Below are 16933 nucleotides of genomic sequence, written 5' to 3'. Positions count from 1 at the left end.
GGGGGGGGGGGGGGGGGAGGGAGAGGAAGACGAAATTGCGCGGAGGAGGAAAAGACGACGAGGTTTTCCGGGTGAGAATTGTGCAATTCTGTCTTCAGCGCGGGACGCGTTCTCCATTCGCGATGACGCAGGGCGGAAAAGTGTTCGCGTTTCATCGCGCTTCTCCGAAATCGAAACGAATTTTCAGACGCGCATAGCAGCACGCACGCATGCACGCACGTGACCGCAGCGCGCGTTTGAATTCGTGGCGCGATCCCTCGCGAATCCCGATTTGAGATGCGACGCGCGCGAATAGCGCGTTCCAAGGCGCGACTTTCCTGGAAGCTTTGAGCGTGGAATTTGCATGAGGAACGGAACCGCGTGCGCGCGCGCGCGGCCTGTACCATCGACAGCGAAAGAGAGAACCTGGGTGGAGTTGCGTGCGAATACCTCGAAAGGCAGCTCGAGACGTAAGACGAGCCGGCGTCTTCGGTGAAAAACGTCCACCGACGGCAGGATCGTGCCAAGTCGCCGCGATCCCGTCGTGGGCGAGCGCAGAATTACTCGTTAACGGCACGAGATCGAGCAAGCAAGTGAGCAAGCAAACGAGCGAGCGAATGCGAGAGCGTGTAATTAAAAGTGGCGCGGATCAAAGCGCGAGTCATGGAGTTCGAATTGCCACTGGGCCGACGTTGATTGCAATTCAATTTGAAATTTCCATTTATAATTCCATATAATTCCCCATGTCGTTTCAATTCACGAGATCACGCGCACAGCGGAAGGCAGCTGCTCTCCGTTCATAAATCAACGCGTAACTATTCGCGCCGCGCGATACGATCGTGCAAAAGAGTGCGACGCGCGGCTCGACGGGACGTTTTTACGCGATCTATCGAAGCTGCGCGAAATCGAACAGACCGCAGTCTCGAAACACGCGCGGGCGCTTAAGTAGTACCTACAATGAGAACTTAAGCCATAAGATTTTGTCATCTTCTCAAGCTTTCTCGTAACGATATCAACGCTCGTGATTAACTTTGTTGCCATTCTTAAATATTCACGTGTATTCGATATCATTTAATATTGGAAATGCTTAATAATGCTTAATGCTGTTTTTTCGAATTCACAGAGACGAAAAGTTTATGCTGTTACACAACTAAAGTATAGGAAGTGCATATAAGCTTTGAGCCTTAAACCGTAAGAAATGGAGAGATCAATCACAGTCAAATATGAGAAAAATAATTGACTGTGATCAGTCAATTTCTCACGGCTTTAGGCTCACGGCTTCAAGGATCGTCGCGCACATAATATAGCTGAATGTGCATGACATAAGACCGTCTCGACCAACGAGCATGTTCTGCTCATCAAATCAATGCGGCAACTTTATCCTGGATGCTCATTGGTCGAAATGGTTTTGTGCTATGCATATGCAGCTGTGTCATTTTGTGTGCGATGGCCCTAAGTCTTGTGGCTTAAGTTCTCACTGTAGACATCGCTTTAGGAAGCAGCGAAAAGCCCTCGCCGACGCCGCTGAAAACCGATCCGCCGGCCGACGTTAATCACGGATTCCGAGATGCGATCTCGATACGGCGAACAAAGTGCACTCGTTTTTTGCCGCTCGCTTTGCCGGCCCGGTCCTCACCTGGTGATTAATCTTGCGAGACGCGAGATCGAGGCGGTCCGGCCCGAGGAGTTCGAGGAATTCCACGATCGTCCTGTCTGCGCCAGCGCGCGCGCGCCAGGGAATTTCCTACTCCCCCGCTAGATGCAAAGCCAGGCCCCCTGCCCCTATCCCGCTTTACCCGCTCTATTCGCTCTATCGTCACTATTATTACGATATAATCGCGCACGTCGCGCAAGGTCTCTTGCGTAATTAACGGCGCTAAGACGCAGCCCGGCGCCGCTCGCTATTTCCGCTCCACGAAAGCGGGCTCTCTGTGTTGAAAGGAATCATACAAAAAGAGATCATGCAAATCGGCTGATACACCTGTCACCAAGTCTTTCGATCTTTCGCTAATCCCTTGCAATGCTTCGCATTTCATTCATTCACTATTTTCATTCACTCTGTCACTATTTGAACGTTTCTTTGTGGATTATTCCGATACAATTGATTTCTCACGAAAAAAAGTATCATGAGTATTCAATTGTATTTTTCTCGACGTGAATTTACGCAAAACGTAATGACATTCCAAAATATAAAAAAATTAAAAAATATAAAAATATAAAAAAAAGAAGAAAAAAACGACTACATATGTAAGAAAAAGTCATTTACTTTCTAAAATTCATAATTTACTTTACATCAATAATCACGATTCAAATTTTTCCCTTGTTGAATAACAGATCCTTAATTCATTAACAAAGAACGTTTCTCAAATGTTCACGAAAAGTGACCACCGTGTTGCAAAGAGTACAGCAAAACGCATAATACTTTTGATTTCATGAAGGGAAAGCGACACTTCATATCACTGATGATCCGATTAGATGGAATCATGGTTCACTGTCTCAAAAGTACGATGGCTCCGCTCTAATCGATGTGTCTCAGAATACGAACGATACAGCTTTCCAGCAAACTGGACGTCTATCAACGTTTCATAAATGTAACTTAAAGTGATAGTCGACTCTTTGCAACAATCGATCAGATTTTAAGAACACGAGAGAGATCGTTCAGAGAGTCCCCGAACTCACAATACAATAATAATCAATATCGGCAAAGAAGACTCACGAGTAATTAAGAAGTCATATGCCACAGAACGTGGCACACAATTCAGTCATTTCTGTGAATTCTTAATCTATGATAGATCATATATCGTGATGCATATGAATTCTGAGTCTATGATAGCTTATATATCGTGCATTCTTAACCTATATATAAATATATATACCTATAGTTCTGAATCTTAATTTTGAAGAAAACCAATAGTAAGAGGATGCCATGGGGGCGTCATGTACGAGTGCTACGGCAGTGAATATCCCCGCCGCTCGATGTACGACTGCCGCGCGAATAGCAAAAAGGCTTAACCGCATTCCGTCGACCATTTAAACCGCCGCGGCGAGGTCCCACGCCTGACCGCAAGCGGCGATCGACGGAGCGAAGCAACCGGCCGGCCGGCTATCGCTTGACGTCAGTTGGCATCGAGCGACCTTCGGGGTTCCCGCGCGATGGACCGCGCATGCTTTGTAGATCACACGTAAGGAGACACGATGAAATTTTTATGAAAGACGAATCTCGCACGGCACGTATATAAAGAATATGAATAACAATTTCAAATTTCGCATAATAAAGATATTACATGTTCTACAGTAACTTTCTTGTATATAAGCATGCGTAAAATCATGTATCACTGCAACAAAAAATGATCGTGTAATAGTATAATCAAACATTTGGTTCGAAGAAGTGTGCTGTGTGCTGTGTGCTGTGTGCTGTGTAACCATGTAGTCCCGTCGCCTAATTTCAGACGACTTGACTTCATTCACGTATCTTTAATGTACACATTGGTTGTATATAGATATATACCTTCACCGGAACCTACAGTTTAACGTCGGTTCCGAACAGTTAGAATGAGAATTGGAAATAAAGGCATCTTTTTAGGGTTGCATTCCAAAATTTCTTTTTGAGGAAAATTTTACTCAATACCTATAGTTCACGTTACATATACTATAAAGTATCGAGTAAAATTTTCTCAAAAAGAATGTCATGGAATGCAACTCAAGATATTAATGCGGATTGTCATTCTCGTTTCCAAAATAAGATTATAGTAAATTTTTCGATTTCAACGGAAATCGCAATTTATGGCATGGCCATGACTTCAGTCATTTCGCATAGCGCCGATTGTTCCTTTAGGTAAGCTACCCGATGGTTAAATCATATGTCTGTCGTTTTTCTTCCAATTAGACAGAGATGGACACGATTTAACTGTTAGGCAGCTTACCTCGGCCTTTAGGGTCGGTTGTTGTAACTTCTTAATAAATTAACTGATAGTTAAATCATATATTTATCTTTGTCTAAATTGAAGGAAAAGACAGACACATATGATTTAACTATCAGTTAACTTACCAAGAAGTCGGAACAACCGACTCTTACTATACATATATATAGTCGCAATGGAAAAGATGAATATAAACAAATCTTTTTTTTTGTAGTCTAGGACTACGTCTCAAATTACTGGGTCCGGGTTGAACTTCGGATAGATTTGACAACGACTTACGACCTAAAAAAACTTGGTTATTTAGAACAAATCATAAAATAATACGTTGTCAATATGCTGAATTCCAGATATATGGCTTCGTTCGTATATCTGTAATACACAGATGTTGGTTATACATAGATACACGGGACCTACATTTACTATACATGTATATAGTAGTGTCGCGATAAAAAAAAATGAACATAAACTGATCTCGTGTTTGCTTGCGAGTATTTAAACCACCGGGTTTGAATAGATTTGATAACGACTTGCGACCTAAAAAACTTGGTTATTTAGAACAAATCATAAAATAATACGTTGTCAATATGCTAAATTCCAGATATATGGCGCCTCGTTCGTATATCTGTGGTACACAGATGTTGGTTATACATAGGCACACGGGACTACATTTACTATACATGTATATAGTAGTATCCCGATAAACAAAATAAACAAACTGACCTCGTGTTTGCTTTCGAGTATTTAAACCACTGGTTCTGGTTACGTCAAATCGTTAAAGAAAGTGGGCCTAAAAAACTTGGTTTGTTAAAACAAATCATAAAATAATACGTTGTCACTATGCCGAAGTCATTCCATCAACGTCCATAACCACTTTTTTAATAAGTTAGAAGCATTTGAAAGTCACAACGAGGAATGTTTGAGGACTACACCACCATAGTGTACTGATACTTTTACAGGATATTTAAACTTGATTTTATAATCTCTCATAAGGGTGCAGAGTGAATTGAGATCAACAAAAATGTCTATCATTTTATGAAAATCGCAATAATGATCGAGATATTAATTATAGAAGATTTATAAATAATCACGCAAAATACCAAAAAATCGTTTATCATTTTACAAATAACGTGGATTTTTAATTATTAATTAAAGAAAACTGTTGCACGATTATTTGCATGATTTTGTGCGATAATATGCATCAATCTTTTTTAATTGATAACTAAAAATCTATGCAGCGCCATTTGCAAAATGGTAGAGGGCGTTTTTGTTCAGTTCGATTTAGTGTAGCACATGACAGCAAACGTCATCACAACTCATATATCATATCGAGCGTAATCATTTACAAATCTTTTTTAATTAAATATCTCGATAATTATTGCGAATGTGGTAAAACGATGTTGTGTTTTGTTTTACCTCAATCCGTTCTACACCCTCATAAGAAATTATAAAATCAAGCTATAAAGTAAAACTACTTCTACAGGGTGTAGACCCTAAAGGCCGAGGTAAGCTGCCTAACAGTTAAATCGTGTCCATCTCTGTCTAATTGGAAGAAAAAACGAAGACAGACATATGATTTAACCATCAGGTAGCTTACCTAAAGGAACAATCGGCCCTATGCGAAATGACTGAAGCCATGGCCATGCCGCAAATTGCGATTTCCGTTGAAATCAAAAAATTTACTATAATCTTATTTCGGAAACGAGAGTGACAATCCGCATTAATATCTTGAGTTGTATTTCATGACATTCTTTTTGAGAAAATTTTACTCGATACTCTATAGTATATGTGACGTGAACTATAGGTATTGAGTAAAATTTTCCTCAAAAAGAAATTTTGGAATGCAACCCTAAAAAGATGCTTTTATTTCCAATTCTCATTAGTCATACGATGTCCAATATTTGGTATTTGTTACTCGCAACTGAAATTGCTAGTATTCGATGGCAGTAAAACTACTTCTACAGGGTGTAGAAGTAATTTTACTGCCATCGAATACTAGCAATTTCAGTTGCGAGTAACAAATACCAAATATTGGACATCGTACGACTAATGCGAAAACTTCTCCAGTGAAAAGGGGCTCATCAATGTGACGCTGGAGGCGTCTTACGAAGATACAAAACAATCGTGACATTTCGATTATAGAACAGAAAACGAGCGAAAAATGTGATGTTCTAATCGAAGAGATTTCGTAAGAGTCGAAGACGATTGTTTATCTAGGAGCCTAATCTCAACCAACAGTCGCACTTTCATCCTCATATGAAAGTGAATCAAATCTCGATAAGAGAGCGATTGATTTATCCTTACCGAAAGTCATCCCGCTTGGTTAGCACTGGCGCAGACTGCTACGTGATTCTCTTTCTCTTTCCCTCCCTTTTTTTCGTCTCTCTCTCTCTCTCTCTCTCTCTCTCTCTCTCTCTCTATATATATATATATATATATATATATATATATATATATATATCACATCCTTTTTCTCTCTCTACATTTTCTTCATCTTAAAACCAAGTCATAAGATGAAAAAACATATCACAGAACGAAAAAAACATAAGAATATTACTCTCACAAAAACAACACAACACAAAACATAAGAATATTACTCTCTCAAAAAAACATAAGAATATTACTCTCACAACATGCAGACTAAAGCATTGAGAACGATACTGTGAAGTACTACACTACTTTTAATTACTACAATAGATATTTATGCTACATGCAAGTGTCGGTAGACAAAGTTCTCTCTCTCACTCTCCTTAGCAATGTGTCAGTAGGACAATATGTAATTTTCTTTTTGACAAGAAAATGGAACGGGCAATTACCTGTGTTTCATTGACCCGGTCAACCGACGTTGTTTAAAACCGGCGACTCGCGTGCGTCGGTGAATCGACCAATTACCAATTACGATCGGGCAACATCAAGGTCGGATTCGCGTCGTGTCCGGTCGCACGGGCGACCGGCGTTGTGTCGTCGTCTTGGTCAGGGCCCATTGGACCACGGTGGGTCCATTAAAGAGAGCGACTCGGAGGGAAGCGCGGCACTTTGAAGGAACCGGCAATTCGTACGTCCCACTGTCTTGCCATTTGTGAAACGCATTCGGCGCTTCGTACTTCTCGAGATCTACACAATGACCGTTATTTGAGCCGTTCGCATTGTCGCAATGTATTGCAACGTCCGACGCAGGCGACATTATCTGGGAGCCGCGTGGTACTCGACGTCTCTAGCGCTAAGCCTATTCTTTAATCTTCTGAGTCCTTTAACCTTTTGCGAGAACGTTATTTTAAATATAAATCTACGTTAGTCTGATAGTTTACAAACTTAATCCTCATATAGTATGCATGTTTTGGTCACACATCTTTTAATTTGTCATACTGGTCGTTTTCATTCTCGCTTATTAAAATCCAATGCAAAAGAACCAGTCGTAATTTTAAAAAATTGTAAATGTGCTTTATAGTTTGTGGAATATAATAATGCAAAGAAATGTTTACATCGATAGTTTTCATGGAGGACGAAATAATACAATTTAATACGAAATGGAACGTTAATCTCTAAATAACAACGAAAAATTTTGGCCAACACCCATTTAACGCAAAGGATTCATAGGAACGCAGGTATATCGCAGTTGATTCGCGATGAAAATCGGGAAATTAATCAAAAGAGAATTGATCGCGAAATGACGCTCAACAATTCCGTCGGGAGATTGAAACGAATGTATTAAATCGGCAAATCGAGTCATACCGCGCGACATCAATGCGTGTCGGGTCTTAAATATTTAAATATCCCGTTTGTATCTCGCGCCCTGCCGACTGTATTGCACCTTTAAATAAAACGAGTTTTCAAGACCAGCTGCGCACGTGTTATTTTCGGAGTTCCGAACGCGTATTTCTCTGGAGGAAGCTGCGGAACGATAAACAGATCCGCAGCGAGAGAATTCACTATCCACTATCACCGCTACCCACGTATCACACGACCGATCCCTCAAATACTCTCGCGGCTCCCTCAGCGAGAGCGGCTTGAAGCACCTGCGGGCAGACACTACCCCGTGCCGCTCTCACGCGACACGCTTTCAAGGCAGGAGAGACAAAAGGAGAGATAGAGAAAGTGCGGAGCTAAAAGGAACGTCCGTGGTGATCGATCTCTCATCAAAGGCCAGACGTGCATACTGCGGCGCGTTATGCCAGGCATCCGCCGGCGTCTTGACCCTTGCACCGCGTTCTCGCGCCTCTATCGCGCGCCAAAAGTAAAGGACCTCGGCACGACTCGACGGGGTGATTCGTTACAACAAGAGAACCGGGGATGTACCGAGATTATATTAACTGGTGGAAGTAAATATCGCGCTGCGAACAAACGGACGAGAGGCGTGTCGAGTGATTTTTCGCGCATCAGGACTAAAGCGAGAGTGAAAAGGAGCGAGTCGAGGAGAGGAGGAGGAAGATGACGTCCGTCCTTGTGGAATTCGAACGAGCATGCATCTCGTGAGAGACCTCGTCGGAAACACGGAAACAGGTAACTGGCGGGCACGATTTTCCTCTTTCGCGAGATAAACGATACTCGCTCGGAGGAACGCAGATTGAATCATCAAGTTTGAAATTATCATTACTTCTATTTCGTAAGTCATTCCAGAAACATTTACGTGTAGAATTTTGCAAAGAAAAAAAGCAAAGATACATTTTGCCCGTCGAATTCATGTAATTCATCAATTACACTCTCATATGTAATCGAGAATTAATAACGTTACGCCGTATATGTAACGTATCATTTGATTGCTTTCCTGATTGCGTTTGAAGAAAAGTGTTCAAATCATCTCACAGTCGAAGGCAACATACGTAAAACGCCGTGATCGTGATATTAACCCTGCATTTTTTGTTCAGCTGACGAACGTTAGTGCTTTCGTATGGTCGAAAAAAATATTATTAATTAAATTTTATTAATCTATTAGTAATTAAATAATTGCATATAATAATTAAATATATATATTAAATGAAAATTGAATTATTACTGCATTAATACAGCTTCATAAAAACAAGTAGATGTAGCAAAACATTGGTTTATATTATCGATCTATCAGAGTAAAGTTCAAATTTGATAACAGCGCAAGTCACTTCAATTTTATGCATTTGACCTCGTTATGAGCGCGCGTCAATACTTTCACAGTCCATTAACAAAAATTAAGTTAACGAAATTAAGAAAATTGAAATATAATCTAAAAGGTTATAATGAAAAGACAAAAAGTTCCAAAGCCAACCATTAAGCCATGTTAAAAGTTAAAAATAATTATATTTAGAAAATTATGATTATTATGATAATTAATTATGATAATTAGAAAATAAAATGTCAATTGAGCGTTCGCCTCATACGAGGGCAATGGAGGACTAATATCTATTAACTAAAATTATACAAACGAAGTTAAGAAAACAATTATAGAAATATAATTTGAAAAATTGAAAATCAAAGGCAAGTTTCAAAGTCAACTATTAAGCCATCTTCAAGATTAAAAATGATTATAATTAGGAAATTATATATTTAGAAAATAAAATTTCTACTGAGCGTTCGTCTTATACGAGAGCAATAGAGGGTTGATTGGCGATACGCGCTTCCGCGTCCGCGATTCTCGTCGATCAAAACAAACCATCGATTATTCGCCGGGGTTCGCGGAAAATCGAGTCATACCTTCGCGGTTAATTCACTGAGGAATGTCAGCGCGTCTGCAATCGCGGGAATTCAGCGACGTGGAGGAGCCCGCGCATATTCGCCGCCTGAGAATACACGTTGCACCACATGTCGACATCGCGCGCTCGGGCAAGCCCGTAAACAGTGGCTCGCAATTTGATATTGATAACGTCAAGTGTTTCGCGAATGGGCGTGGAGTAAGTCTCTAAATGCGTGAATGTTTCCAAAATGACGATTGCGAAATTGTTTTGCAACGATAATTTCAGACGTGATGACTTAATGATGTTTATCCCTCCGATTGGAGGAAATCGCAGCCGCGAGTTTTGTTTCCGTGTTATGCCCGACGAGGTAACTCACGAGGCATGCTTGATTGAATTCTTGAATAGACGTCATTTTCCTTCTTTCTTTCCTCGACTCGCTTTGTTCTCGCCTGTAATTCCGATGCGCGAAAAACGACACGCCATCGAATTTGAGGGCCGTCGCGGGCAGAGACAGTGGGAAAGCCTTCCGCGACCCGGCTATAAATACGTCACCTTGGTCTTTTTCGCGGTGCGCGTGCAGCTCGTTGCCCGTATATCTCCGCTTCTTGAGGCAATTTAAAAAAAGCATCTATCATTGCGCGCGGCTTATTCGAGCTACGTGAGTCGCGCCGTACCTCTTCGCAGAGAATTACTATAGTTAGACGGCGCACACGTGCCTTGCGAAACAGCATGGACAATGAGCCGGTCAAGACATCGAGTCTAGATATCGGATATTTAATGATGGAGGACTTTCTATTTTCCTACTAATACCTAAACTTCACGAGATTCTAAGGGAACAATGACACGCCCCTTTTGCACAAACTCAGTAAGGTAAAAGTACCAATGCCCCGACACATATCTAATGTTGGAAATTCTTTTTGTTTTCGTCTTTAGATACAAATGCCACGGACGGAATGAGAGGGAAAGAACACAGAAGATGCGCGCGAAATCGCGCGATATACGTGGCGGAGATGAGCGGCGTCTCAGCGGGAGATCTGCGATTCGCGAGTCGACGGATGACTTTTCTTAGCCTCGACACAGTTGCGGCCGAGCGCGCGAAGACACGGCGCGACGAGATGCTTCTCAACGCTAGTCGATGCGGATCGACACGACCTATCGACTGGTGCCGATGATGACGATGACGGCGACGGTGACAGTGGCCGGCAAACGCTGGCGTCACTGAGAGAGAAGCAGCGTCGGGTGGTCGGCAATTAAGTCACATTTACGTGCCCCGCGCAACATTCCCCGTCAATATTGACTCAGGACAGGGGAATACACGACGATGCGGCGCAAATCAGCTTCACCGTCCGTGCTATTTCTTCGCGAAGTACGTACGAGTGCGCTCGATATCTCGCGCGCGTATTGTGCATTGAACGCGGCCGGTTGTTGTTGTGCATAACGAGAGAAAAGAGGTAAAAATTATCAGCAGAGAAGCCGGACTACACAAGCGTGAGTGCGTATGTGCATGAGAGCGTGCGTGCTGCATACGAAAAAGCCCATTGAGAAGGAACGTCATGCTTTTAATGGCTGTTGAGCGAGAACGGCGAGACGGTTTCGCTGAAACGCGTCTTCAATGGGGGGAGAGATGCACTGCAAATATCCTTGGAGTCTGCGAAATAACGTCGGAGAAAATTCATAGAGGACTCACCCACCATGCCCGGCACGGCACATTTACAAGTTAAACAGATTTTAAGAACATTACAGGGACGGGAAATACTTCTTCTCCTCGTGGAGAGGTTCACGTGTGCATCTCCCCGCCCGCGGTAAATAAACTATAGATCTATACGCGGGACAATGTTCTCCCGTGAGAATTTGCACAACGGTCTGGAGCGTCGAGTTCGAAGTTAAACGATATACTATACTTCGAACGGCGTGGCGTATTAAATAATCGCGATACTACGATATTGCTGAGGAGGTTTGAGATGTGAGACACATTGTCACAAGAAATCCTGTGTAAAATACATCAGGACCCGTGTATGACTACCGTACTACAATTTTACTACTATCTTTACTACTGAACTACAATCTACTGAAATACGATGATGATGGAAGACGAAACAACGAAAGTTTTAGTATAAAGTATTAAAGACGTTATTTGAAGAACAAAGCAAAGATGAAAGCCCAATATTAAAACACTACTGTTATACATATAAGTGTATTCGATAAGTGGTACTCAATGACTCACCAGACTCGGAAGGTGTTTGTATTCCTAAACACTCCAAGTTGTGTGGTGGTTGGTTCTGATAGTAGGAGTGGTCGTTCAGGCAAAAGTTTGTGGTTTGTCCTGTTATTATTTGTTCACAGGACGATGTTTGATTCACTCGATTTTTAACTTCGTAATATAGTTTAGTGTTTTCGAGCGGCTCACTAGTATCTCTTAGTCCGTTGTTCACTATAGGCTCGTTTGATACCGGCGGCGTTAGTAAAACACTCGCGACTGGATGCTGATCCTTGTTCTGATCACGTTGGTCGGTCGACTCCTCAGCAGAATCCTCATCGCTTTCCGATTCGCTGCTAGAATCTGTGTCTGAACTATTTGATGCTTCCAATCGGGTGTCCTCGCTCGTTACACTTTCCCGTTGGTGCTGTATCTCAAGCTGTTTCTGCAACTGTTGCTCAAACTCCAACTGTTGCTTCTGCAGCTGAATTAGTTGTTGCAATTGTTCATGCATGTATTGCGAATGAACTTTTTGAGATGGTTGCTCCAGTTTCTGATCGTTATCTTGGGCTTCTTCGTCTGGTAAGTTCAAGTCTTCTATATTTATGTCTGTCCGGTACCCTTTTCTTTGCATACTTTCGAAGAACATCCAGATTTCTAGAGTTTTCATAGACGGCCGGGATTCTTCGTCCTCTTCTACGGGCAACGTATCCGTTTTTGCAGGAGGATTTTGTAGGAGGACACTTATACACGGGTTTTCTTTAGAGCAATGTCCGAGCACCACGCACGAAACGCATCGGTCACGTATCAGAAGATTCCCGCAATATCTCTCTAAATCATCCACGAACACTTCCCCGAGAGATTTCTTCACCAAAGGTTTTGGTATCCAAGGAAAGTGTGACTCCGGCTCGCCATGTTTCTTCAAATATTTCCAACGTCCAAATATTTTACTGACGTTTTCTCGCGTTTCCTCGTATGTGGATGTCTGTGTGTAATTCCTGTTACGATAACGTCTTTGTATTCTTTTGAGCTCATCCTCTGAAAAAACAAACATACATTTTGCCCATTAAATTCACGGCCTCATGTATAATCAATGATTAATAACGTAATGCGCTACATGTAACATAGTGGAGAGAAACAGAACGAGAGACGAAACATCGATGAGATTTTTCTTTCTCGTGTATCAGATTTATCGAAAAATGTGATCTTTGTAAAATAAATAACAGCCAAACAGCCAACAGTCACTGCTCTTCGTCGAAAAGCGCACACTGAACCTTTTTATTGACCTAATTTTGTAATTTGATATGTAATTTACATGTAATAATGATATAGCGTGTCTCTGCTGATAAGCATGATATCCATCATGTGCTTGTGGATTAGATCAAGCAAAAAGTTCTCTAACATTAACATTTTGCACATAAACAATCGCGTACAAATTTTGAGTTATTAATTAAAGAAGACTTGCGATTAATAGCTGCACTTCTTTATATCATTTATCTTCTTCAATCAATGTATAGTTGAGTTTCATTAAACAGAGTCAATCTGACACAAAAGTCGAGACGAGCTCTTCTCAACTGACTCAATACATAACAATGTGATATAAACTGATATGTTATAACGCGTTTATGCGATTACCGTCACACACGTGATCGATCAAATCGGCAAATCAACGCCACGCGTAGGTGACACATTGAAAAATAATATTTGGTAGTGTCCATCCACCCTGTATAATATAGTTACTAAATGCTTTGGTGAAATAATTTCAACATAATATATAAATGAATATAATCAAATAATTTGGTAAGAATTAGCAAATAACTTTAGCAAGGTTTGATATCTGTTACCAAACTTCGTATCTGCTATCAAGCCATGGTAACTATTACATTTTATGTGATACGTATTACCAAACAATTTGCTAAATAAAATTATATTATTTAGTAATATTGTTAGATTAATGCAATATCTTAAAACAGAGTTTTACCAAATAGTTTGGTAATTATCAAACTATTTGGTAATTATTACTAAATTATTTGATATTAATTACTAAATCATTTGATTAGATCAATTAATTAAAGATTTTGCTTTATTACTTATTTTGTAATTATCATCAAATAGTTACTTATAACTAGTAACTATTACCATATTTAATACTCATTCAAAGACCGCACTAATACGTTTAACTAAATGCATTTATTAACTATCACTCTTTCTTTTCAATGCATTGATTTAACCAGGATATTTAATTGCTACGTTTCTGATGAATTTCTCCTGTTATGAGTACGCACGAACCGAATGACGATGAAGTAGGAAACCATCGAACGGCGTTGGGTGTTAAAGAAAAACTGTTTCGACTGGCTATCGAAAAAAGACCAAGCTGCTCTCGTTGATCGCTCCGAACGCGCAAACGATCACATATATAAACAGCCGCGTGTTGCCAAACGAACCTGCCGAAACGTCGTTTCGCGCGCACTGCTTTCATGTAATATTTATCAAAATTCGAGTACGTTTGCGACGAGGTGAAGGAAGACGCGCCGAATAAAATGTGTAACGAGAAATTTATTTTATTGTATAATGTGACAAGAAATTTATATTATTGTACAATGCGACAAGAAATTTACATTATTGTACGACATGAACTTAATGATTAATGTAATGCAATATATTTGTTTAATAAATGTCGTTAAAGGAGTTTGTCGAGTTACCATCATTACGTCTGACATTGTGATAATCACGAAAGTTTATTTAGTCGAAAATTTGTCGGAAATTACAACGATATTTCGCGACACAAATAAGCGTGATCATTAGTTTGCCACCACAAATTTTCATTCTTTCCATTCTGTTTACAATCTCACTCATTTAGAATTCGTGTTGCAACATATTCAGTAATCGGAGCAGAGACAATCCATAACTCGAAATCGCACAATTTGCAAGTATTAAAACATATGTAAAAGTGGGTCACTATAGTACAAATAATGTAGGTACAGAATTCAAATTGAATATGAAATATTATATTTTAACATTGAAAACCACAATGAGGAATCGTACTTCGCGAATAGAATGAGGAAACAAGAGAAAATCTTATTGATGTTGGTTGATTGATAAAATAAAAATTTTCGAGAAGCATATGTGTGTGTGTGTGTGTGTGTGTGTGTGTGTGTGTGTGTGTGTGTGTGTGTGTGCGCGCGCGCGTGACGTGTTGCACTCAGAAAAGAAAATGGTTGATCTAATTAAAATTATAGTTATTTTTGGTTCTAATAATATTTTTTACAGTGAAATGAGAATAATAACATGCATATAAGATTATTACCACTAACATATAATAGAATTTAACTAAAAAAGTTGTTTCCTTGACTATAATTTAGAGTAATTATTTTTTTGTATGCTTATAGTTACAAATACCAAAAAATTTTTTCTCAATACGTAGTGATAGGGATTTTCAACGTAGCAAGACCTCAAATAATCACCGAACTGTATAAGGTCTATTAGAGGCCTAATTGATTCACATTTGTGTATGTGTGTGTGTGTTTGACGAAATTAAATTAAATGGAATATAAATACGACTGCTAATCTGATAATGCCAGTGTAATCAATTAGATGCGTCGCGTGAATATGCACGGTCGTTGCACTTATCTCAGGTATTCCGACGGTATCTCTTCCCCCTTTCTCCCCATTTTACACACTCAATGTACTATTACCAACATACTAAAAAGAATTTGAAAATTTATATATTTATTATTTATATATTAGGATATAAAGTTCCTCACAGAAATAAATTTTATTTCACAGAAACAGAAACAGAACTATATATACCGCAAATAAATTTTTTAATATTTTTTCCGCAGTGCGCTATCCTTTTCAACTTGAAATCTCCGCGATAAAGGATGATACGATCAACATTCAACTTTAATGAGCGACTAGCGTTTTCCTCTTTTAACTTCCTTCTTCTACGAATCTTCTAACGAGTCAATCGTTAATTAGTAATTAATTTTTTTACTTACACTGTAAAAAGGATACTTGAAAGTTTATTTGCGGAATATAAAATTTATTGATAGAAATCAATTTTATATCCTACGAATAAACTTTCAAGTATTTGTCTCTCAGTGTATAAACGTACCGGTTTACCGTACAATGAGAACAAATATATGAAAATTTATTTATGGGCCATAAAGACTATTCACAGAACTAAACTTTACCCCGCAGAAATAAACATTATTTCACAGAAATAAACTTCATATCCAGCAAAATAGATTTTCAAGTATTTTCCCTCAGTGTACACTTGGCGCACATCGGCTCGGCAATCGAAATGATTTATCGTGCTCGCTGTTTGCGAGAGATCTGTTCGTTAATAAAATCTAAATATACCATTTAATATCCCGCGTCGATTAAATTCAATTTCCCGCCACCGGAATTTATCTCGTTTATTCTCCGCTTGTACACTTCGAAGGACGCGCGCTATCACGGTCGGTGTCTCTCTCCCCCTTAGGAAAAGCAATTTCACCGACGGCGCAAAAAAAGGCACGCCGAGTCCGAATCGCCCGGTGTCGGTGAGAGAAATTATTCGAGCGATCTGATAAAGAGCGTGACCGCTTTCGTCCGGACTTTCGAAAATGTACGACGCACACGCGTGCACGCACACGTGCACACGCACGTACACCCGCGACACACGTTTGCGCCCCGTGTGATCGAACCTCTTTGCCTGCCTACACACGTCGCGAAAACCGGTCCCCGGCTTTAGATAAGCAGGTATGCCCGGCTTCCGCCGAACATTATCGCTCGAGCGTGTAACGAGTCGACAACTTTTCCGCTAGATCGCTAATTAAGGGCGAGCCGTTACGAAAAGTCGCGCCGGAACGGCGGGAAGTCGTCCGGCCGATTATTGACAGCAGAAACAGACGGGCGGTCAGGCAGCCCAGGTCGCCCAGGCGCATCTTCATCGCCGATTATCAATGAAGGCGCAACGCACGCGCCGAGTCATTTTTTATCGTGTCAAACGGTCTTATCAGCCGGCGAACCTTGTCAAACGGCGAGCTGACACGCCGCGTATAATCAGTCGCGCTTGCGAGAACAATTTCGCGTGGGAAACGCGCGAAAAGCCGCGCGTCTAATTGTAAGGCGAGCGAAACAGTGCCGATATATATATATATATATATATATATATATATATATATATATATATATATATATATATATATATA

General features: G+C 40.4%; 1 protein-coding gene and 1 long non-coding RNA gene across 2 annotated transcripts in view; one reads left to right on the top strand and one right to left on the bottom strand.

Moving 5' to 3' along the window:
- Positions 1-14427, top strand: part of LOC116848724 — a 43540-nt gene extending 29113 nt beyond the window's left edge. The window contains exon 3 of the long non-coding RNA XR_004379005.1: positions 10475-14427. This is a non-coding gene — a long non-coding RNA (uncharacterized LOC116848724). The remainder of the gene's footprint in view (positions 1-10474) is intronic.
- The window catches only part of LOC116848723 (probable serine/threonine-protein kinase kinX), a 59740-nt gene that overhangs the window by 18307 nt on the left and 24500 nt on the right, over positions 1-16933 (bottom strand). Inside the window, exon 3 of the mRNA XM_032825122.1 lies at positions 11766-12776. Coding sequence (XP_032681013.1) covers positions 11766-12776 — 1011 coding nt within the window. The remainder of the gene's footprint in view (positions 1-11765; positions 12777-16933) is intronic.

Source organism: Odontomachus brunneus, unplaced genomic scaffold (assembly GCF_010583005.1).
Source record: "Odontomachus brunneus isolate Ranch 3 - 2012 unplaced genomic scaffold, Obru_v1 Obru_scaffold_099, whole genome shotgun sequence".
Classification (NCBI taxonomy): Eukaryota; Metazoa; Arthropoda; class Insecta; order Hymenoptera; family Formicidae; genus Odontomachus; species Odontomachus brunneus.
The sequence above is the reverse complement of the archived record's forward strand: the minus strand, read 5'-3'. Positions and strand labels throughout refer to the sequence as shown.